The 22,510-nt window shown below is 53.7% G+C and overlaps 2 protein-coding genes across 2 annotated transcripts; both read left to right on the forward strand.

The window, feature by feature from the left end:
* The first annotated feature begins 898 nt into the window (after window positions 1–898).
* Window positions 899–12,700, forward strand: LOC140658645 (mitochondrial fission factor homolog A-like). Its single transcript, XM_072877317.1, has 7 exons — window positions 899–957; window positions 4,290–4,517; window positions 5,088–5,254; window positions 6,033–6,121; window positions 7,110–7,271; window positions 9,958–10,036; window positions 10,510–12,700. Exons 2-7 carry the CDS (start codon window positions 4,322–4,324, stop codon window positions 10,639–10,641), a joined length of 825 nt encoding a protein of 274 aa, XP_072733418.1. The 5' UTR covers window positions 899–957; window positions 4,290–4,321; the 3' UTR covers window positions 10,642–12,700.
* A 3,158-nt stretch (window positions 12,701–15,858) lies between these two features.
* On the forward strand, window positions 15,859–22,191 carry CNGA2 (cyclic nucleotide gated channel subunit alpha 2). Its single transcript, XM_072877316.1, has 6 exons — window positions 15,859–15,971; window positions 16,175–16,285; window positions 16,806–16,976; window positions 19,362–19,469; window positions 19,915–20,021; window positions 20,719–22,191. The coding sequence occupies exons 1-6, from the start codon at window positions 15,859–15,861 to the stop codon at window positions 22,140–22,142; spliced, it is 2,034 nt and encodes a 677-aa protein (XP_072733417.1). The 3' UTR covers window positions 22,143–22,191.
* Window positions 22,192–22,510: the final 319 nt, after the last annotated feature.

Consider the following 22,510-nt stretch of genomic DNA (forward strand, 5'->3'; position numbering starts at 1 on the left):
GAGACCATCTTTGGAGATAGCGTGTGTGCTGGTGTGGGGCTGGGAACGAACCCCACACATCCAACAGGAGCCTTTGACTTCCCTGGGCATGTGGTGCAACTGCCTGTGAGAACTGGAGGGTGTCCTGTGAGCCCTGACCAGCCCATAGGTGAAGTGTGGAGGGATTTCCTAAGGTCTTTGAGGGGATTTAGGTGCACAAGTTGTCGTGCTGTTCCTCTGTGTGCTCCTAAACCTCTTAGATAATCCCCTTTAAATAGCAAGACTAGGGCAGCATGGGATTTATTTTAAGCCCTTTCAAAACCAGATTTTACAGTCAGGTCTTGGACTTTGTCCCCATTCAGAAGTGTTTAAAACTGTCGTTCATCCCAAACAGATCATTTTATCGCTGTGGACTCCACTGAGCGGCAGAAGAGATTAGCTCTGGCACAGCGTGGTGCTTGGATGGCTGCCGTCTCTCCTCCTGCCCGGGCTCCCACGGTGGCATGGGGACATGCTGTGGCTGGGACTGCCACGGGCAGCAGCGTTAGCGTGCCAAGAGGAGACGGGCTGAGACCTCACCTTGAAGCGTGGGTTGGTTTGCCTGCAAACATCCCTGGGCTGCGTGTACGTAGGGACGGGGGGGACCTGGTGAAGCTCCTGGGTTTGCTTCTGTCCCCCGGTTTTGCCCCGGGCAAGAGCCATCCTTTCGCTCTGGCAAACTTGTGACCTTCGTGCTCAGTGCTGGGAGAGGCCGACCTGCGGGCAGGGGGCCGGGCCGGGCCGGGCCGGAGCATGCCGGCTGCCCCCGGGGAGGCGCCGCGCTGATGGGTCGCAGCTCGGTAGCTACCCCCGCTGCGGCTTTAAGCGCGGCGGGCGGGCTCTCGGGAGGGCGGGTTGCCCCGGCCGCCCCCGCCCCCGCCCCGGCTGGCAGCGAGCGCGGCTGTTTACAGGTCCGGCAGTTGCCTTGGTCTGCAAAAAGTAAGTGCCCCCCCCTACTCCCCCCCTTTGCAAGCCGCAAAGCCGGTGGCTGCCGGGGACGGGACGGAGCTCTGCGGGCAGCCCCAGCCCCGGCGGGGGAGCGCGTCCGGCAGCGAGAGGCGCTGGGGCGTCCCTGGGGCGAGGGGCGGGATGCCTCCCCTGGGAGGGCATGGGAGCCCTCCGTGCCCTGGAGCCGGCCCCCAGCCCCGCTCCCGTCGCGCCTCCCGCCCCGCGGGTGGCCGGCTCCTCTCACGCGTGTCCCGTGGCCTGAGTTTCTCGGTCCCCCCCGCGGTGATCAGAGCCGGCCCGCTGTGTCCGGGATCCCCGGAGCCCTTTGCTCCTCAGCGCATCTCTGAGCTGAGGCCGGGGACGCGGGGGGCAGAGGGGTCACCCCGGCTCTGCGTGGCCGGCTGCGCTCTGCGGGTTGGCTGTGGCAGGCGGCAGGACCTGAGCCGGGTGACAAAACCCATTCCCCTTCGTGTTAGCCCCTCTCTGTCTTGACGAGGTACAGCCCCAGGCTGAAGCGCAGAGCTGTGAGCGAGGTCAGCTTCTCCAGCAGAGAGCTGCTCATCCCAGCACCCCATCCTGAGAGGTGAAGGGGGGGGGGGTGCTGGGCCAGGCTGGTACGCCCGTCTGCCTTGGATGGAGCATCCTGGGCTGGGAAGGGACGGAGAGAGGGAGGTTGTGGGGTTTCCCTCGGCAGGGCAGGTTTTCCCAGCTTGGAGGACTTAAACCTACTCATGTGCTTAGTGAGCCGGAAATTCCCTATCGCTGCAAATGCAAGGAGAAGTGCCGAAGCAGAGGCTGGGAAGCAGTCGTCTTCTGCCGGCGAGGGGGGTTGCTTGGCAATAGCTCGAAAAAGCCCTAAAGAAAGTTAAAGGAGGAAATACAGCCACTTAAGCATTTTGTTCTTATGGGTTTTGACAGCTGATTTTTTTTTCTTAATAGTTTAGTCTCTCAGAGCCTGCTTCTCACTCCCCTCCCATCCCTCTGCTCTTTGGGAGCTGCAGCAGTTTCATAGGTGATTAGAAAATGAACTGACCTGCCCTCTCCAGATTTATTGTTATTAATATAGGCTGGTTTCCCGGAGAGCAGGCTGAGAAAGAAACACAGGCTGTTTGCTCCTCTAAAACATAAAAAATGAAGGAGAAACCCGGTGGTCTCTACAGTTGCGGACCGTGGGGCTGGGTGTCTGATGCAGGTTTCTCCTGTGGGACTGACACTGCTTTGGGACTGTCCCAGGACTTATTGCCCTGCTCCGGAGTGGGGGGTTCCTGCAAAAATCCACTTTCTTCAACGTTTTGGGGAGAAGCAGGCTGCGTGTTTATTGTGACACCCATGGGTTGGTGTCACCCATGCCAGTGCTGGGTCTGGGCAGGGTGGTGGAGAAGGTGTGGGGCAGCCGTGCCCCCGCACGCCGCGTCTCCGGCAGCGCTTCTGGGGCAGACCCAGTTGCAGAGACGGGGATCTCGTCTCTGTGCGTCTGGCAGCAGGAAATGGCTACAGCTGATGCTGGGCAAATTTCTGTCTCTTTAATTAAAACGTTTTTAATGACAGAGGAGGAGAGAGCAGCGCGAGGCAGGTGATCACTGGAAGTGCTGGTTATTGCAGGTGCGGAGCCGGTTCTGCTGCCCTCGTGTACCTGGAGTTACAGGGCCCGGCTGCGACAGGGGACGGACCGGTGGCTCGGGGGCCGCGTCTCCCGTGGTCCTTTGGGCTTCGGGAGGCGGTGCTGTTCCCCAGGGATTTCCCTCTGCTCCTGTCCCCGGCTGATACCCCAGGGAGTGGCGGGGGCTGGGGCAGGCGGGAGGGTCCGAAGCGCCCCGAGAAGCAGCAGCGAGGGTGGTGGTGGGCAGCCCCGGCTGCTGCCGCCTGGGAGCAGCCTGGTGGGCTGGAAACGCACCGTCAGAGACCTGGCTACTAAATATAGTCCCCGGACGTGATCAAAGAGGGCAGGGCCCCTGCACACTCCTGCTCGCTCGCCTCCTCCCGTCCCCCCCCCCCCGGAGCTTTGAAGAGGAAAGCCTCTCCTTCCTCCGGCTGTTTGGGCTGTGCCGGAGCAGACGGCCCCTCTTATGGTGGACATTTTCACCCGGAAGCAAAGGGGGATCTTTTCGGCCATGGGGAGCTCAAAGGGCGGCAGCAAGGAGGGTGCAGGGGGGCTGTGCATGCATGTGGCACGTCTGGGACGCCGGGGCAGTGCTGGGTCCGGCTGGGGTCTGCCAGCCTTGGCGGCCCTTGCTTGTTGGGGTTTTCTCCTCGGCTGCAGCTTTTTGAGAAAGAATAAAGAGTGGATCTGCTGGGAGCAAGGAATGTGTTTTTTGGGGCTCCTCTCCCAAAAGTGTATGTTGATTGCCCTCTGCTCACATCGCTCAGTGAAAGCGTTGGGACGTTGTGGCCCCAGAGCACTTCTCAAAGCCCTGGGACTTGGCAAAGGGAAAACTGAGGCACGGGGCAGTTGTGCATCCTGAGCAGCTGCAAAGCCCCAGATAGTGTCTGTGTCCCATGTCCTGCTCCTGCTGTTGGCTGCCCCCAGGAGCAGAGGGAGCTGAGGACTGTGTCCCTCCTCGGTGCCAGTCCCCTCCTGGGAGAGAGCCGAGCTGGCGCTGGCCTGGGGGAGCTGACGTGTGCTTCTCCTTCCCCTCTGGGAGGATGGTTCAGTATCTGGCAGCTCTGCTCAGGGCAAAGTCCATCTGTTCAGCTTGGTGTGGGTCACTTGAGGAGATGGGTGCTGGATCCAGTGGGGAATGGGGTATGGCCATGGGGGATACTGCAGCAAAATTGTGTGTGGAGAAAGTTTAGTGCTTAGCTTTTCCTGTGGTAACCTGGAATCTTATCACCAAAACATATGTTTTGTTTTTAGAAAACCTCATTTTTCCTTGAAGGTGTATGAACACAAAAATGTGCTTCCAGCCCTCCAAAAAACTTTGCTTCTGGATGGAAATTTTTTTTTTCCACTAGTTTTTAGGGTATACTGAACTGCTCTTCTCCCACAGGTGTGCTGAACTATTGCCCTTTCCTTGCTATCAATTGAGGCAATAGGTGCTAAGCTCATACTCTGCTCCCAGGACACGTAGGAGTTTTCTCCTTTCTCACCCTGCCGGGCAGGAGTTCCCACCTGCAGCGGACCCGTTCCCTTGCCCCTGCCAGCTGGGCTTCATGGGACACCCCGTTCTCTAGGACAGCTCCGACAGTGTCTGCCTTTTGGGTTGTTTCTGCCTGTATTTTAGCTGTCTTATAGCATGTGTGTTGTCTCTGTGCAGATACCAGTTTGGAAGAGCTGCTTGCTAGCACTTTCGCTCAGCTTTCTTTTCCTCTGTGTGAAACCCCAGGGTGCTCAAGCAATCTGAGGAAGTCAAAAAAGATGTGGCCGTTTTGGGGACTAGACCTGAACCGAGTCCGCTGTGACCTGCTCTTCACAGAAGCCATCAATCAAAGGATGCAAGTTCCCAACAGGCTGAAGGTAGTAGATAGCTTCAGCCCTGTGGACGAGGAGCCAGTGACAGAGGATGTCCCTCCTTCCTTTCGGATGCATATCCCTGATAGGATTTCTCTTGCAGGTAATGTGCTGGGTTGTCTTTTGGGGTGGCTGAAGGTTGGTGGGGCTCTACAACATCCTAGGGAGTAAGATCCCTTTATAAAGTCCCCAGTGGTTTGCTTTGCAAGAGGAAAGGACAGGGGCAGATACTGTAGTCAGCTTTCTTCTGGAAGGTAGGACAGGATGGTAGAGAGATGCTTGGGGAGAGGTGGGCAAAGGTGACCAACAGAAGGCAGGAGTGGTCTTAGTTCCAAAAGGTGAGGAGCAAAATGTGGAGGCGTCTCTATCCACATCTCTTACAGTTCCCTCTTGGCCTTTGGTAGGCTCCCTGCTTTGGGATGCAGAGACATATGGCCCTGTCTCTTTGAAAAACAGCTCCCAAACCTCACTTTCCTGGAGAAGTGTGTCCGGTTGCTTTCCAGCCCATGCCTTTCCCAGCTGTCCTGCTGCTCACACCTGCGGGACATGGTTTTTGATGTATGTCTGGTAACACTAGACACAGAGTTGGCTTTCCTACATGGGTGGATCTCTCTTCTCTCCTGTCCTGAGTGCATTCAGGTTGGTTTAATTCTTCCCTTTCTCCTCTCTGTAGAAATATCAGATGCCAGTCTGAGGCCCATCCTGGTGAACCAGCAAAGGAAGGTCCCCTCTGTCATGGTGCATATGTCCCCAGACTCCTCTGCGCAGCCCACCCATCTTGGGGAGCTCCCTTTTCTGCACGTAGCCAGCAGATCAAGCTCACAGAAACGCAAACGATCGGTACTGTATTGAGAGCGGATGGGGTTGCGTGTGGTGGGAAGGGGGAGCAATCCCAGTGTTGGGTTTCTTCAGAGGTCTGTTATCAGCCCAAGCCAGAATTAATTTTCCAGAGTGCTGCTTTCTCCTAGGAGTCCTAGGAGTGAGGGTGTAGGGGTGGTGGGATCTCTTTCTGTCCCATAACCAGTATACACCTGCGTGCTGGAACATCGATTCAGCCAGATCTCCTACCGCATTTTGTGAGCAGGCGATAGGCTGAGGTAGGTGCAGTCCCCCTACAACCTCCTTCTGCTACTTTTGAAATCCCTTTTCAACCACTGTTTCTCCTCGATGGAGCTGTTTCATCATTGCAGCGTAAAGGGTTCTGGTGTCAGAGTTGAAAGCAGGTTTTAACCTTGTGTGAAACTCATTCAAAGAGAGGCCCCTGACATGGGCAGGCAAAGCCTTGGTTTGGCTGCTAGAGCTGCTGATCCGCCTTCTCAAGTGCTTTCACCTCCCTGAGATTCAAGAGCCGTTCCTGATGTGTTAGGTTTAGGATTTTTGATCTCAATAGAGATCAGATCATCAGGTTTCTTGCTGGTGATGCTCACCCTACTCCGAGCACGTGTCCCCACCCACTCCAGCATCAGCTCACCAGGTTTGGGGCTCACGTAACGCTCCCACCACCGAGTGCGTTCCCCATGCTGATGGGCTCCTGGCACCGCAGACCACGCAGGGCCCTAGGCTGGGCTCGCCCCGTGCAGAGTCTCTGCGCTAACGCGGTTGTGTTTGATACCAACAGGGCCATCACAGCAGCAGGTTGCGGCGCGAAAGGACTCCAAGTGACTGTGCCCAGCTGGCCTTGCACAGCCCGGGCCAGGACCATGAGCGGTGAGCATGAACGCAGAGCCATCTGGGGTGGGTGGGAATCAGCATCTCCTGTTGTCTGTGCTGCTTTGATGCTCTCTGGTGTCGGTGCCCCGAGGCGGTGGGGTATCCAGATCAGGGCAAGGCAGTGCCTGGCAAGTCCTACTCTTGCACAAGAGGAACATGACTTCTGGTGTCAGAGAGGTTGGTGCCAGGCAGCGTTGAAGGCAGCTGTGTTGGTCCTGAGGGTGATGAGCTCTGTGCTGAGATGTACGTGGGAGAGCATGTCCCCTCTCACAGCAGGCTGGGAGCGCTGTCAATCGTTGCCTGGCCATTGGGCCAAGAGGACCTCAGTGCCTGCTCTGGCTTGTCTCGGTCTCTCTGGCTCTGCCCATCTTCCTCTCGGTGCTTTGCAATGTGCTTTCCTGCTCCAGCACCAGCATGGCAGAGTGCTGGGGGCTACGGGCAGGTGACCACTGGCAAATGAGGCACCAGGGCTTAACTGTGTTTCTACAAGAGTTGTTGAAACTTGCAGTGCCTTGCAGATGGGGTGGGCTAAGAGCACACTTGCTTTTCAGCTCTTTGAGCGTAGCTTGTGAGCAGTAGCATGGTGATAGTGATCCTCTGCTCATGGCCTTGGGCTCCAGAGTCTCTCCAGTGGAGAAATTGTCTCTAACTTAATGCCAGAGCAGAGGCACCTTTCCCTGTAGAAGTCCAGGGTTGTCCTGGGTGGCAGGAGAGCTGGCCTTCTGCAACCCCTGTGAGAGCAGCTGGTGAAGGTCTGGTTATCACACAACCATGGCTGGCTTCGGAGGAGCCAGGGGACTGCCTCTGAGCCTGGGGGCTGCTGGAGGGTGTTCTCCTACCTGGTGATGTGGGGGTCTGGGTGCCGATGACATTGCCTGGAGATGCTTGGAGCCGCTGAAGGAATGAAGGGCACTGCCAAACACCAGGTTGTGCCCGTGCTGTACGAGGCCAGGAAATAACAGGTGTGATTCTGTCTGCACCCCAGGCTGGACGCGTGCCCCCTGCCCGCGCGCAGTGCCCCACTCCCCCTCCTCACGGAGACGGGCAGGATCTACTCCATGCAGAACATCTTCCAGACCATGTACCTCCTGGGCCAGGTGCTCTTCAACCGTGTCCAGGACTCTCTGCAAGACCCAGTGCCATCCAGGTGACTTCAGCTTGTCTTGAGCCACCTCCTTATCACTCTGCAAGGACTTGTCTTTGCCTCTCTAAGGCATGAGCCAGGCATGAGCTCTGTAAACCACAGGCTGCATGGCGCAGGAGCAGGATGGTCCTGCATGGCTGCCCCAGACTCTCTTCCTCACCTGTCCTGTCCACCATCTCTGGGTGCCTGGCCCAGGAGCACCTGGTGCAGCCAGCCTGGGTGCACCCAGCTAACCCAGCCCAGCTTGTGTCTCCTACTTAGCTTAACACCGGTCCCCTGGGCACCCTGAGTGATCGAACACCACCTGTGACATTGCTGGGATTTCAGCTGCTCTTCACTGCTAAGCAAGTGCTAACTTCTCTGCATGCCTTGATAGCTTGATGGAGAGAAATGTGTGAAGGGAATCAAAATCCAGAACAGATGGCCTGACCCAGGTCCTGTCCCCAAGACACCCTCTCCTGCAGTCTTCCAGCATCTTTGGCTGTATCTTGGTCACTCTTAATTATCCTTTTCCACGAACTGGCTGCACTGAGTTACTCATTCCATAGCCGATCCCTCTGACCAGGGTGCAGTATGCCTGCATGCTCACTGGAGCAGTGATGCAATGACCTCAGTCTCTCCAGATGTGCTGGAGCAGCTATCTCCACCACACTCTTATCTGTGCAAGTGCAGTAAATTTAACATGTTCAAAGACATCATTGCAGCCTTAAGGTGTCCCCACTGCTCTAAGGCTGCTGAGCACCCAGAGGAACGTCTAAATACTTCTAATTCTCCTTGAGCAAAGCCTCCAGGCAGAAAGGGAGGAGAGTGAGCATCCATCATCAGTGCCATCAGTGGCACATCCTGCCTTCCCTCCCCAGCTGGTGCAGAGGTGCCGGCAGCAGAGCTGGCTTCTGCCTGCAGACAATGCAAAGTGATGTCCCTGCTTTTAACCACAGTAGGCTGACTGTCTTCAAATGTTGCTTTTTTTTTTTTTTAACAAAGTCTGGGCATGCCAACAGATCTGGTTAGTGGCTATGTAAGACCTTCTCCCTCCTCCCATCAGCAGTAGAGGCGGTTTAGGCCATGGTACCCTGAGAGGTGGTAGCTTGCAGAGCTGCTGTAACGCAGTGGGGTGAGTCCCGGGCCTCTCCCCAGGTCTCAATCTCCCTTTGAAGCCAGCCACCTTGAAACGCCTCTTCTTGGTACTTTGCATCACTTCAGATGCATATGGTATCTCTTTGATACAACAACTTTGTACCCCTATGCAACAATAAAAATAAAAAAATGACTGAGCTGGCTTGTTTGTCCTGGAATTTTAATAAAGAAAAGTCTGGTCTCAGACAGAGACTGGAATATTTGCCTGACAGTGACCTCTTGAAGGGTATGAGTCATCGGAAGGTAATTTCTAGTCTCTAAAGGGTGCTCACCTGTATCAACTGGGATTTTTCAGTCAAAAGCTGCAGGATGTGTCCCTTTTTTAATGGCTCTGTGCTGGGGGAAATTGGATTTTCTTTCTGTTGTGACTTTAATTTTACATCGCAGCTACATTACATGGAGGTATTATCTCACAAATGTATTTTCAGACAGAGATTCACTCAGTCTGCGCATGCTGTTCTGGCTTGTCTTCAGTGAGATCAACATCATGTCGCAAACAGGAACAAATACCTTCCCCTCCCCAAGGTCTCCGAAGGAGCAGTGTTAGACACTCGTTAACCCGTACGGTATCAGCAAGTGCCCATGCGAGTTATTGGTGTGCATAGGGGAGTTTTGATTATAGAAGAACTGATGTAGGGCTAGCCTATGATGATAGGAACAACAGACCAAACATGGCAGTTTTGATTTTTCTCACTGTGCATCTACTTTATTTTGTGGCTCAGTGCTGTGGGCCCTGCAGCAAGGCTGTGTCTCCAGGGGATGCCCTAGAGATCTGTGGTCTGTGTTGCCTCTGCCAGAGCAGCAGCTAATCCCAGTGGTGGCCCCTTTATTTCCAGGGATGGAAGGAAGTGGTGCATGCTTGGGTTGCTTGTTTATGTTTCAAGTTGCAGGTAGAATTTTCTCTAGGAGCAAAAAATGATACTTTTTTTGTCGGGGGGTGGTGAAAGTGAGCTTGTGGTATCTGGCGATACTGGAGAGGAACAAATCCTTGTCTCAGCAAACACAGGACCCTTTTCTGCTGGCTGATGCACTTGCTCAGATAGTTTCCCCCCAGTTGATGCTGCTTCCCAACAGTGGGATCCTCACCTGCTGATGTAAATGAGATCATCCCTCCATTTTGGCATTGGCCCTGTGATATGTATTTACCTGACTGGCTCTAAAGATGATTTATCCAACCCTCAATGAATTCCTCTGACTATAGAGAATGGATGCTCGGTAAATATCATGTTTTCTCTCTGTTGGACCTCTAAAGAAATACAAGCATGCGTTTTCCCTGTTGTCTGGCATGGCATGTGCTGTATGTTTTGTTGTGATCACTGTGGGGTGCATGGTGGAGGGGTATAAATATGCATGATGGGGGTTAAGAAGAGATGAGTAGATGCTGTGCAGGTGCTGTTTCCTCTCGCCTGATGCTGCATCCAGACAGCACATCCTGGGCACACACACCCTACCTGCATGTCTTGGCTCCCCATGGCAGTGCCATGTGTGCAGGAAGGCAGTTGCACCTCTCGAGCAGTGTTTGTCCTTCTGCATCTCTGTTTTTTTTCCCCAGCTCCCAGGAGACTGGCCCAGCCCCAGAGAGCACCTTGGAGGAGGTCGGGGTGGCTGAGATGGCAGCAATGAGAAAGCAGGTGAGATGGGGGTGAAGGGCTGCAAATATTTCCTGGGAAAGCCATAGCAGGGTGGGTGAGGAGGCTCCAGGGGTGTGTTGCTCAGTCCTGATGGGCTGGCGCTGCCAAGCTAGTCCTGACTGATGCTGCTAATGGAGAAGCAGGGAAGGACTTATGTGTGTGTTGACCCATCAAGCTCCTACCCTGAGGGGCTGTAGGGCTACAGGAGACAGCCAGACCCCTCCATCTGCTGCCAGTAAAGGGCTCAGATGCTCTTCTGATGGGAAGGACCTTTTCCTGAAGCATCTGCTCAGGAGCTGAGGTACTGCTGCTAATTCTCCCACACAAAGATAGCTGCTGCTCTAGAAAAGGAGGACCTGAAGGAGACGGCAGCTCCCATCGCTCCATCCCTTGCTGTCCCACGCCTCTGGCGTGTAGCCAGTGTCCTGCACTTTGCTGCAGGGCTGACAGCGGCCCCACTGCTTCCCTTGCAGTTGACGAGGATCTCGGGGAGGCTCCGTGTGCTGGAGGAGCAGTGCAATGCCTGGTGGCAGAAGGAGGCCCTGGTCTACTCCATGCTGATCTCCGCCTGTCTCATCAACACGTGGCTCTGGCTGAGGAGATGATTTCCTGTGCCCTGACCTCCCCTGCCCAACCCTGGCAGGGTGGGTGAGGGCAGGGAGAGAATCCTTGCTCACATACTGGCAAACATTAAAACTGCATGTTTCTTCTTAACTTGACCTGCTTTTGCACTGTAGGCCCTTGAGGATCTGTGTCCTTTAGGCCCCAATAACAATAAAGGTGCCATGCCTCTCCCATGCTGTAGCATCAGAGGTGGGTGAGGGAAACGATGAAGCTGGACCTCGTGCCACAGCAGCTGGAGACGAGTGTCAGGGAGAGGTGGGGTACAAGGAGTATGGCACAACAGGCATAGTCTCAGGGCTGGGCTACGGCTGCAAATGCTCTGTGTACACTAGCAACCACCTTGTATGTCTGATGGAGTCAGTGCTTATGTGGGAAGCTGCTGTGAAGAGCCCAGGTCTCATAAGAAATTGGTGGCCGATACAGGATGTGTCTGTCCTGTGCAAAGCAATGGGAGACCCTCTGGTCCTTGGGCTGTCTGCCAGAGGAGATGCAAAACCAAGGTGTTGGGTGTTTGTGGACATGGGGTCCTGTTACAGTCTTAGACTGTGGTGGGCCCAGTCTCCTGACCACGTCCCAGCTTGGGTAACTCACTTCTGACCCTGTAAAAGTCTTCAGCCGACTGCTGTGGTCTGTTCCTCATCTTCTACCCCAAAAGCTTATGTAGAGTGGTTGAGTGTTTTAAACTGCTGGTGGGTTTTCTTTTCTTCCCTGTGCAACTGCTCTTTGGTGGAGGTAGTACTGCCAGTTCTCCCGTGCCATAGCCCCTGCTCTAGGAGTTATGGAGCTGGAGGAGCCAGGAGCTCCCATCCCTGCAACCGCTGTTGTGCCACCATCTCCTTGGCTCCCATCCTGCTGGAGACAGTTCAGGAGTGGGTTTGCAAATGTTTCGGTCCAAAGTGACTGTAAGAGCATTGCTGAGGTCTGGGCTTATCCAGGAGCTTGGCTCTTTTCCAGAGAGATTTACATGGGAAACCTCCCCGTGGTGACTCTCTGGATTATAAGACCTCATACCAACAGTGATAGCACCAGACAGGCCATGGAAAATTGCCCATTTGGGCAGCAGTAGATATTTGTTAGGTTGCCAGTGCCAGAGGGCAGGATCACTCCTAGGTCTGCTGCCAGGCTGTAACTTCACCAATGGTACAAGAACACAGGTGAGGGGAATTCTTGGCCCAGATACTCTTTAGCTAAAAACAAGCCCAGAAACAGCTTTGCTGTTTCTTTCCTTCTGTGGAGCTTAGTAACACTTGGATCTGAGGTGACTTTGAGACGCTTTTGGTGGTTTGTCCAGCACATCTGCTGGAGTTGTGCTTGCAGGCTCCTGGGGCAGGTTTTGGCATGGCCTAACAGGACCTGTCTGTTCCACCTATAAGTAGTTGTAGCTGGATCTGCAGGTCATCCACGTGTCCCAATAGCTTATTTACAGACGTGGATGCTTGGGTGTTTTCTGCCTGCAACTGCATCAAGCATCCGTGACTGTAAATCTGGCAGCTGGACATTGACTAATAAATAACAGTCCCACAAGTAATTGCAGGTCTGAAGCTGTGCCTGATAGCTGAGCTGAGGAGAGCACCGAGATTTATTGCAGATGAGAGCCAGGATGGTGTGGTGGGCTTGGCGTGCTGTGCTGTGGCAGGGTGTATGTAAGGGATGGGAGCACTGGTGCAGGGGTGGTTCCTGTGGCTTGTGGCTCAGGGATGTGGTCAGGGTTACCAGGGAACCTTACACAATGGGTCTGTATAAGGGGGCTGTCCCTGTGTGACTCGTGCCAGGAAAGCAGGTAAATCGTTTGGCTGGTTTCTCTTCTCTGAGAGGTGTAAACGTGTTTTGGAGGAAAACACATTTGTGGTTTTTCTTTTTTAAGATGTATTTTAAGGTGAGAAGGGCTGACCCTTTGAGGGACACACCACCTTCAAAGTGTGGATTGAAGATGTTTGGAGGAGAGGTGATCAAACTATGTGTTCTCAAAGGCTAATTGTTGGCAGGTTGCAGGGGATACAATATGACTTTTATGTAAGGCATAAATCCTGGTGTACATCTGGAAACACTGACCCATAAAATGCATATTTTAATAAACTCCGTGTGTTCTGGATGTGTTTCTTCTACCAACTGTGGAGTCTGATCCTGGTATCCCAGTGGATGGGAACAGGTAAGGTTTATTCCCTTGGCAGCAGGGCTCCGACCTGGTGCTGGATGTCTCAGCCACGCATGCTTATTTAATCGGACACTGGATTTCTGACATCTCTAGAGCTACAGGCTGTTTGGCCTGCTGGTGTAAAACAGACGTGCCAGGCGCCCTGGCCGGGAGGGATCTGGAGGAGGAGAGTTTCTGGTTAATGCCATCCCTGTTGTGGTGTGATGCTTTTATTTATTTCCTTTCTCTCTTTCCTGCCTCCTCCTCTTGGCTCTTCTTTGTCCCACGGCAGCACATGTGGCAGAGCTGAGTGTCTCCTAGGGTCACTGCCACAATTGCGTGTACGGAAAATAAAGTGTCTTGTGCAATATGGTGCTCAAGGGAGCTGCGAGGGAGCAGCTCCTGGAGTTCCCATGTTGCTTTTGAAGGCAGCTGCAGGCAGGGAGCAAAAGAAGAGGTGGAAGGGGGACACGTGCTGCTGCTGCTGCTCCTGGCCTGTGAGCTGTCCCCAGTGCTGGGGTCTATGGCATGGGGACAAGAGCAGAGTGATGTGTCCCTCACTGCTAGGTGCTCACCCAGGCAGCACTCAATGCTGCCAGCAGCCCCAGCCAAGGCTGTAAAAATTCCGTTTCTTCGTTCGGCTCCCTGCTGTCCAGGTTTTCAGTGAGATCAGAACAAGTGGAATTTAAGGCTTTGAAGGAAAAAAAAGGTAAACCTTTGATAGCGAAGGGACTCCTGGTGCTGGTGCTTTCAGAACAGCCCTGCACATGGTGCAGGACTCCATGCGCAGCAGGGACTGATCCAGCCTCAGCCGCTGCAAGTGGCTAGATGCTGGAGGAAGGGGGTAAAAATTCACCCCTTCCTTATTGTCTTGGGGATGCAAATTTTTTGCTAACTGGTTATTAGAATGGCTTTGTGAACAAAATATGAAGGCAGAAATTGGTGAAAGATGCATTTCATTATAATCTTCAAACTCTGCAGCTCTCTTTGCCAGGAGTCCAGAGCAGCACATTTGGTCTCCCGCTCCCTCAGCATGAGAAGAGGTAACTGGATGGGAGGGTGTTAAAATGTGGCTACTTCTGCAAATTTTCCATCATAGCAGTAGCTGTGGCACAGCCTGTGAAGCAGGGAAATAGTCACCAGCTTTGTTTTTCCCTAGAACAGAGGGCTGGGAGGGGAGCAGAAGCAGGCAGCCTGGGAGGCAATCCCAGTGCATCCTCTTGTGTGGCAGGACCTGAGCCCAGCTGGGGGTCTGCTGGCTGTGCCTGTCCCTGGGTGGGCAGTGACACTTGCCCAAGGGTTGCTGGGGACTCAGGAGTTGCTGGACCCAGAGCTGCTCAGGATGGCTGCGATGTCCAGCCAGGCTCTTCCCTGAGAGATGTCTGAGGTCCCTCCAGCCACCGATGAGGTGGCAGGGGGAGAAGGGGATGCATGGATAGGGAAATGGAGCATCCCTGAGCAGCATGTTTCCCTCCTCCCCTTTCATCTCCCAGACACAAAGCTGGCTGCTGTTAACTCCTCTGAAGTGTACCTTGCTGCTCAGGGCATCGAGGATGCTCAGGGGATGGGCGTGCTGTAGTGACGAGACACGTGCGTGTGCATCCTCCCCACGCACCGTGGAGGCCCCTCTGCCACTGCCAGGGTGTTGCCTGGCTGCCTCGCCTGCTTCTCTGCTTGGGCAGCAGAGAAGGGCAGGAGTGCAGGCAGCTCCACTTGTGCTGGCTTTGCTTTGCAGCTCAACATGCGTTTTAAAAGCCTGAGTGCTCCGGAGACAGCCTGGGAGGCTCCCGGGGGAGGGATGCTCCCCAGCCACCCCTGCTAGCCTGCGTTAGGCAGCAGTCAAGTGTTGAAGGCTTCGGGGGATGCCAGGCTCGTAAGTGGACAGTGGTGGCTTCTCGGCAGCAGCTCTGCTGCCCTGGGGAGGTGGCTCGCCTGGGCATGCATGACTGTCCCTGTGCATGCAGCATGGATGTCATCCTTGTGCGTGTTGGTAGAGGTGTAGAAGGGACTGCCTTCCCCCAAGCAGAGCCTCAGCTGTGGGCTGCACCATGTGAGAGGTGAGCGTGTTGTCTCCAGCAACATGCCTCATCTGTGCACTGCGGGTATGGAGGGTGTACCTGCTGCCCTGGGGGGAGCATGCAGGGCAGCCAGGGTGGGAATACGTGGTCTAGGTAGGGCTGGGCAATGCCTGTGTGTCTTTGCATCTGTGCATGTGCAAGTCTGTGTTTCTGTGTGGTGCTTTTGCATGGTGTGGTCTATACTAGGGTGCAGCAGAACAGTGAGGGCTGCATGTGATGCTGGGGCTGGGCAAGACCCATGGGCATCTCTTGCTTTTTAAATAAAAAAACCCTGGTGAAATCCCACACTTAACAGCTCCACAGCAGCCTCTTCGTATTAATGTAGGGTCTTCTCTGCTGCTCTCTGAAACCAGATGGTAGCTCCTGCCAGCAGGAACCTCAGCAAGGCTCTTTTTAAACCTTAATTTCCAATGCAGGGGAGATTTCTGTGATGATGAGAGGTGGGGCTTGCTGGGCAGACCACCAGCAGGTTGCAGTGCCCTGGGGGAAGGAGGGCAGTTGCTCAGGCACAAACACCCTTGTACATGCAAAGTCTACCCCGTGCTGCTGCATGACAACATCTCCCTGCCAGGGCTGGCCTTGCACTTACATCCCTTACGAGTGTATTTTCTTGTCCTTGGGCAGGCAGTGGTGCTGAGAGCCGTGGGCTCATTGTTATGGCATGGCTCGCTGGGGATGCTGTTGCCCTGGCAATGGCTGAGGAGCCTGAACAAGGAGAGCATCTTTCATGGGCCATGGGCACATGTAGGATCTCTTGGGGAGGGTGAAATGCTCTGCAGGACTCTTACTGCAGCATCAGCGATGGCTGGTGGTGGAAGACATGAGGTGGGCACATCCTATGGGGTTTGACCCTCTCTTCCCATGGTGTGCCATATCTCTGTGTTCAAATCACGTGATGTGTCCTGTATGGCTGCTCTTGTGTCTGTTTTCTGTTCTTTGCAGGTCTCTGGGGCAGGGTGTGTGCCCGTGGTCTCCTCACATGGAGGATGACAGCCAAGAGTAATGGTCTGCACAGCTCACTGGCCAACTGCCACCCCTGCCCACCCACCCAAGCCCGAGTGGAGGGTGACGTGGAGGGGATGGGGCTCAGCACCAGGAGGTCAGGCTGGTCCCTGGTTTGGTTGAGGGAGGCAGTGGTGGGGCAGGGGAGGGGAGGGCCAGCTTGGTGTGCCTGCTGAGACCTGGCATGGGCAGGGCTGTGATGCCAAACCTCAGCTGCCTGCTTCCTCCAGTTCATCTGGCTGTGGGCAGGTGCCACGATGGCATGGTGTGGCTGTGACCCCCACCTTTTCCCCACTGCAGGACCTGCTCAATCCAGGATGACACCTCCTCAGAGCTGCGGAGAGGGGCTCCTCCGGATGGCGGGGAGCAGATGGCTGCCTCTGCTTTCCAAGGCAGGCGAGCCTTGGCCAGGTACCTGTGTGTGCTGCCAGCCCGGGGTGAGCCTGAGCCTTTTGTGCCTGGCTTTGACACTGGGGACTTGGGTGGGGTCAGGGTCCCCTCCTGCTGTATGGTATTCAAGGGGCGCAGGGACCAGCATCTGTGAATGCTGCTCTGCATGCCTTGGTGCCCATGGAGAGGGCTGCAGGAAGGGACGGTTCCATCACCTCTGAGGCCCTGAGAGGGCTCAGGGGCTCCTTTCCCCTGCAGGCAGACTCACTTTTCCCCAGTCACCCACACATTCCTCATGTCCCTGCGGGAATGGCAGCAGGACTGGGGAAAGTGCTGTGGGACTCTGCCAGGGTGGGCTCTCTTGCTTGTATATTCTTGGTCCCACACCATCACTACAAGGGTGGGAAAGGGAAATGTTTGGGCTTGAGAGGGAGCTGTGAAAGTTTTTTTTCTCAGCTGTAGCCTCCCTCCTTGCTCTCAAGCTTTTGCTTTCTCCTTGCTCCACACACACCTCTTGACTCTGCCTCTCTCCCCCGTCCAGGATAGTCCAGCTGGTGCTAGTGCTGAGGCACTGGGCCAGCAAGAGCTTGCACGAGGAGCAGCAAAGGCCAGACCCCTTCCTCGAGCGCTTCCAGGGCCCCGAGCTCCAGACAGTGGCTGCAGGTGCTGGCAACGATCTAGAGGATGAGGAGACCGAGGAGGAAACCAAAAAGTAGGGTCCCTTCCCTGTGGCCCCAGCCATCCTTGGCTGCAGATCAGCTGTGCACGGTGGTTGGGGGCTCCCAGCAGCAATGGCTAATGGAAGTGGATGGGGATGGGAAAGTGGGAGGTACGGCACAGTGGTGGGAAGGGTCCTCCCTGCCTTCTCCAGCCCCTGTCCTGGCAGCCAGCCTGGCTTTGCGGGGCTGTTGTGCAGGCACACAGGACCTGGTAGTCTGTCCCTGTGGAAAAGACCTGGCCTGTCCCTCACCTGTGGGGTCTTCTCTCCCCTGGCCCATGCCCTGATAGGAAACACGCATTGCATGGCTTGTGATAGCTAGCAGACCTCCCTATTTTCAGAGCAGTTCAACACTAAGGTTGGCATTTGGAGCCAGCCCTGGGTCTGTAAGAGGATGCACCTTCAGCTTGTGCATATGAGGAGCTGTGGATAAGCCAAGGGATGTAGGGTCTCCACCCAGGAGACCACAGCAAGCACAAACGCATGGGATTTGCCAGTCTCATTGATCATCTGCAGGATGAAGGGAGATGAAGGGAGTGCGTTTGCTGCCCATGCCTTCCCCAAGAGCAGACACTGTAACAGCAGCTTTCTGAAAAGGCTTTTTCAAATCCAGCCCTTTCATCTCCTCAGCTCACACTCCCGGTGAAAAGCAATAACCTGGCTTTTCTTCTGCTGGCTAATTAAAGGGCAAAGCTCACAGACTATTCTGGACCCTACCATTATACAAGGTAATTAGAACACCAAAAAATGATTGTTTTCTGTAAGAGAAAAATATCTGAGCCTTGTATCTTGGTCTTTACTAGTCATGGAAAAAAACGTTCTGCCCTGTGAGGTTAAAGGGAGCTTGTTAATTATCAGAGGGAGCGGAAGTGTGCCGTGAAAGGGCTGCTCGGTGGCAGTGGGCTCCTGGGGAGACAGTGGTAACTTCTGCTGTTTTCTAGGTCCTCAGCTCCACGGGTAAGAAGAGTCCCAAGTCTGGTAACTCTGAACGTGAGCTGCTGTTCATGGCTGTGGGAACCTCCATGATTGCAGGCTTGGGTGCAAAGCCTTCAGGAGAGGCAGATGATTATTCCCTCTTCCTGGGTTAACCCAGAGCCCTGGTTTTCCAGCCCTGGCCCCACTGTCAGTGTAATGTCAATGACTCTGGCCACCTGCCCTGGGCAGCACTGGTGATTTAAAGCTGAAATTACCAATGTAATTAACACAATTACTGAGGTTATTAGTGCTTGTGGGCGTTACAAGAGTACTGGCTGAGTGCAGGTGAATCAGTGTTTCCCGTGCTGTATGTCCCAGGGAGCAGAGTCCCTTTCTCAAAAAACATTTAAGTTGCACTTTCTGAGCAAAAGATAAGCACTTTTAATGGGGAGGTTGGACCACCTGCTTGTCTGTGGCTGCACCTAGAGCGAATGTGAAGGACTGCCACTGGCTTTGTGCTGAGTGCTGGTCCTCACACTCTGGACACTGCGGGTGCTGCTGCCTGTGCCACTGGGGAAGGAGACTTCAAGGCAGAGGTTTTGCTTTTGAAGCTGTCAGAAGCAGTGGGATGGGCATGGGGAATCTGTTGGCAAGTGGGTTCTTTTTTTCCTATTACTGGAGGGAGTTTTACATGTTCAAAAGCTGGAAGGGAGGGAAGGAGGGAGGAGAAGAGGGAGTTTTGCCCTACCAGGCTGCAGCAGCTAAGCCTATCAGCCCAGACACAGAATTTCTCTTCCCTGGCTTCTCCAGTGAGATCTGGCGACTGGAGCACACACATCTTATCTCAGAGTCCCAAGATGAGCAGGATCAAACACTTGGGAGCAGTTCAAAGACTGGACCCAGGACTGAGCAGACTGCAGGCAGGCAGCTGCGAGCAGCATGGTGATGGCCGCCTCGCAATGCCAGCTTCCCCTTGGGTGGCTGCTCTGGGGCTTGGGCATCCCCTCCTGGTGCTCCCTTTCTGCAGCACGCTTCCTTCCTGCTCTAATTAATCTTCTCTTAAGATCTGTCTGGCACCAATCCATACCTCATCTGGGAGAGGCAATGTCACGTAACGAGAAATTTTCTGATCACCCTCTTCCATACATCTGTTTCTGGTTCTGCCACTAGGGTGCTCTGTGCATGTAGGCTACCTACTGTGCCTTACCATCCTACAGTTTCCTCTTCTGGTACATTACTGAGCCCAGTTTTGGGGATAAGGGAGCTTAAGCAGTGCTGGACATTTTTGCTCAGCACTGCTGGGACTGGTTTTAGCTTACAGACTGGCACTCAAGCTGCAGCTATGTTTGAACCAGTCTAGTGCAAGGGATGAAGGATGTGGCTCGGATGGTTCCTTCCAACCCTATTTTCTATGTTTAGCCCCTTATTCATACATTGCCAGCTCTGGCTTCTCTCTGCTTCCAGGAGGAAATGGCAGATCTTTGTGGTGGATCCTGCAGGGGACTGGTATTACCGTTGGCTGGCTGTCATTGCAGTTCCTGTCCTCTATAACTGGTGCTTGCTCGTAGCCAGGTGAGCTGGGAGGTTGTAGGGTCCCTGTCTCCTCTAATCCTCCTGTTCACCTGATTGTTGTGGCTCAGCCAGGATCAGACAACTGACACTGGCGGTGCTGGGGCTGGCAGGAACCTAAAGGAAAGGGACCCCCGTGCTATCACTGTGAGTTCTGCCGTGCAAAGGCAGAGCATCCATCCTCTGGCCCTGGTTGGAAAGGACCATGATTTTGGGGTAAAGCTGCAAGGTACATTGGGGAGGTGGTTTCAAGACGTTGCTTTGCTCTGGTCAAGGGAGGGCAGATTTTTCAGAGAAGGGGGTTTTAATTTCTAGGAGAAGAGGGGCAAATGGCCAAGCTCTGTTGCAGAGTTAGGAGCCTCAGAATCAGCCTGTATTCAGTTGTAATAGTTAGAGACGATATGGAGATTTGTTGGTCACACCACCCTATTTTATGACCTTCCTCCAGGGCTTGCTACAGTGACCTGCAAAAGACCTACATTGTCCTCTGGCTGGTGTTAGACTACATCTCGGACTCTATCTACATTGGGGACGTAGTGATCCGCCTGCACACAGGTAAGCAGAAGCAGCATCCTGGCTTGTGAGCGCTTTGCTTTAATCCCCTAAAAGTGGAGATGAGCAGCAAGGGAGAGGCGTAATCTACAGCTCCATTAGAAGGATGGTTTTGTCTACCTTGGCACTCGCTAGTACGAAGCAGTCTCGAGAGAAAGAATCTAATTAAAAGATCTGAGAAACGGAGTAAGTTTCAGAATGAAAGATTAATCATCCCAGCTTTCATCTTCACCTTTGAATAATTGTACAAAATTACCTGCATTACTATTAGTATTCGGGCATGGTTGAAGGTCTGTATCTCTGATTTTGCATCAGTTCAGCTAATGAGTTATCTACATGGAAAAATGGTAGAATTTAATGTTCTCAGAACACGGCAGGTGGCTGTACATTTTCTGTTGGAACTGCAATAATTCATGATCTGGAGGATGGAAACCTTTGTGTCCCCATTTCTTCGTGGCAACATAGTAAACCCCTAAGTGATATCTTTAGGTGGCTTTTGCCAGATGAAGGGCTTGAGTGCTAACAAAAGCTTGTAAACTGAGTAGATCGGGTGGAACTGGTAATATTTGGATGACCCTGTGTCATCCTAATGCACACATGTGCTTGGCATACCATAAAATGTTTCTCAGAAGTGCTTACAAAGCCTGCAGAAGAGTTGAACATAAGCCAAGATAAATTCTATCATTTGCTTCTCTGTTAGGTTTCTTGGAACAGGGCCTCCTGGTTAAGGACCTGAAGAAGTTACGGGATAACTACATCCACACCTTACAGTTCAAGCTGGATGTTCTCTCCATCCTGCCCACAGACCTGGCATACTTTGCTGTGGGATTGCACTGCCCTGAATTGCGTTTCAACAGGCTGCTGCACTTCTCCCGCATGTTTGAGTTCTTTGATAGGACTGAGACCAGAACCAGCCACCCCAACATCTTTCGGATCAGCAACTTGGTTCTTTACATCCTGGTCATAATCCACTGGAATGCATGCATTTATTATGCCATCTCCAAGGCCATAGGCTTTGGAGAGGACACCTGGGTCTATCCCAACGTCACAGACCCTGAGTATGGGTACCTGACCCGGGAGTACGTCTACTGTCTCTACTGGTCTACATTGACTTTGACTACCATCGGAGAGACCCCTCCCCCTGTGCGTGATGAAGAGTACCTCTTTGTGATCTTTGATTTCCTCGTTGGTGTCCTCATCTTTGCCACCATTGTGGGGAATGTGGGATCCATGATATCCAACATGAATGCCACCAGGGCAGAGTTCCAGGCAAAAATTGATGCCATCAAACACTACATGCAGTTCCGCAAGGTGAGCAAAGACATGGAAACCAAAGTCATCAAGTGGTTTGACTACCTGTGGACCAACAAGAAGGCAGTAGACGAATGGGAAGTCCTCAAGAATCTCCCTGATAAGTTAAGGGCAGAGATTGCCATCAATGTTCACCTGGAGACACTGAAGAAGGTGAGGATTTTCCAGGACTGTGAGGCAGGTCTACTGGTGGAGCTGGTGCTGAAGCTTCGTCCTCAGGTGTTCAGCCCAGGGGATTACATTTGCCGGAAAGGAGACATTGGGAAAGAGATGTACATCGTCAAGGAGGGGAAGCTGGCTGTGGTGGCAGATGACGGAATGACACAGTATGCTTTGCTCACTGCAGGAAGCTGCTTTGGTGAGATCAGCATCCTCAACATTAAAGGGAGCAAAATGGGCAACAGGCGCACAGCCAACATCCGTAGCTTGGGCTACTCTGATCTCTTCTGCCTATCAAAGGAAGATCTTATGGAAGCAGTCACAGAGTATCCTGATGCCAAAAACGTCTTGGAGGAACGTGGCCGGGAGATCCTGATCAAGGAAGGGCTGCTGGATGAGTCAGCTGCAGAGGCAAGCGCGGAAGGGAAGAGTGTGGAGGAGAAGCTGGACAGGCTGGCCTTGAACCTGGACACACTGCATACCCGCTTTGGCCAACTCCTGACAGAGTACAATGATGCCCAGATGAAGCTCAAGCAGCGCATCACTGTTCTGGAGTCCAAGATGAGGCAGCAGGATCTGGAGGACTTCTTCTCTGATAGCTCAGACAGTCTGCTTGAGGATGAGGAGAAAGCTTTACCTGGTGGGATGCAATGAGGGGGTGCAGCGGTCAGCTAGACAATGTTTGGCCTTGTGCTGAGACAGTGTTCACTATTTCACAAGGCTGCCTTGCCTTGGACTTGCCTGGCTGCCTTGCCAGGGACTTCTCTCAGGTCCTTAGCATTGCTGCTGCCACTGCCTTTATGGCAGCTCCTGAGATGGCTCCAAATCAGGTGATTGTCTTCCTCCGGCCTGTCCCTTTTCTCGTTGTCTTGATCTGAGACCTTGGACTTGGATCACGAAAAAGAGGAGGATGGCTAATGCCACTGCTAACATTTCCTTACAGCTTCTTCAAAAGGTGCCCGTCACACCTCCTTCCTCCTATTTGCCTTAATAGAACGTGGGACATGAACCTTGCATGGAGG

This window comes from Ciconia boyciana, chromosome 12 (genome assembly GCF_034638445.1).
Source record: "Ciconia boyciana chromosome 12, ASM3463844v1, whole genome shotgun sequence".
Classification (NCBI taxonomy): domain Eukaryota; kingdom Metazoa; phylum Chordata; class Aves; order Ciconiiformes; family Ciconiidae; genus Ciconia; species Ciconia boyciana.

What these genes read in the sequence shown, in the direction of transcription:
- LOC140658645 (XM_072877317.1), top strand. Translation starts at nt 4,322, where the DNA reads ATGTGGCCGTTTTGGGGACTAGACCTGAACCGAGTCCGCTGTGACCTG. An exon ending in CCGGGCCAGGACCATGAGCG is followed by an intron (nt 6,122 to 7,109) that starts GTGAGCATGAAC and finishes TCTGCACCCCAG; the next exon opens with GCTGGACGCGTGCCCCCTGC. An exon ending in TGGCAGCAATGAGAAAGCAG is followed by an intron (nt 10,037 to 10,509) that starts GTGAGATGGGGG and finishes CTTCCCTTGCAG; the next exon opens with TTGACGAGGATCTCGGGGAG.
- CNGA2 (XM_072877316.1), top strand. Translation starts at nt 15,859, where the DNA reads ATGACAGCCAAGAGTAATGGTCTGCACAGCTCACTGGCCAACTGCCAC. An exon ending in ATGGGGCTCAGCACCAGGAG is followed by an intron (nt 15,972 to 16,174) that starts GTCAGGCTGGTC and finishes TCCCCACTGCAG; the next exon opens with GACCTGCTCAATCCAGGATG. An exon ending in TGGTGCTTGCTCGTAGCCAG is followed by an intron (nt 19,470 to 19,914) that starts GTGAGCTGGGAG and finishes ACCTTCCTCCAG; the next exon opens with GGCTTGCTACAGTGACCTGC.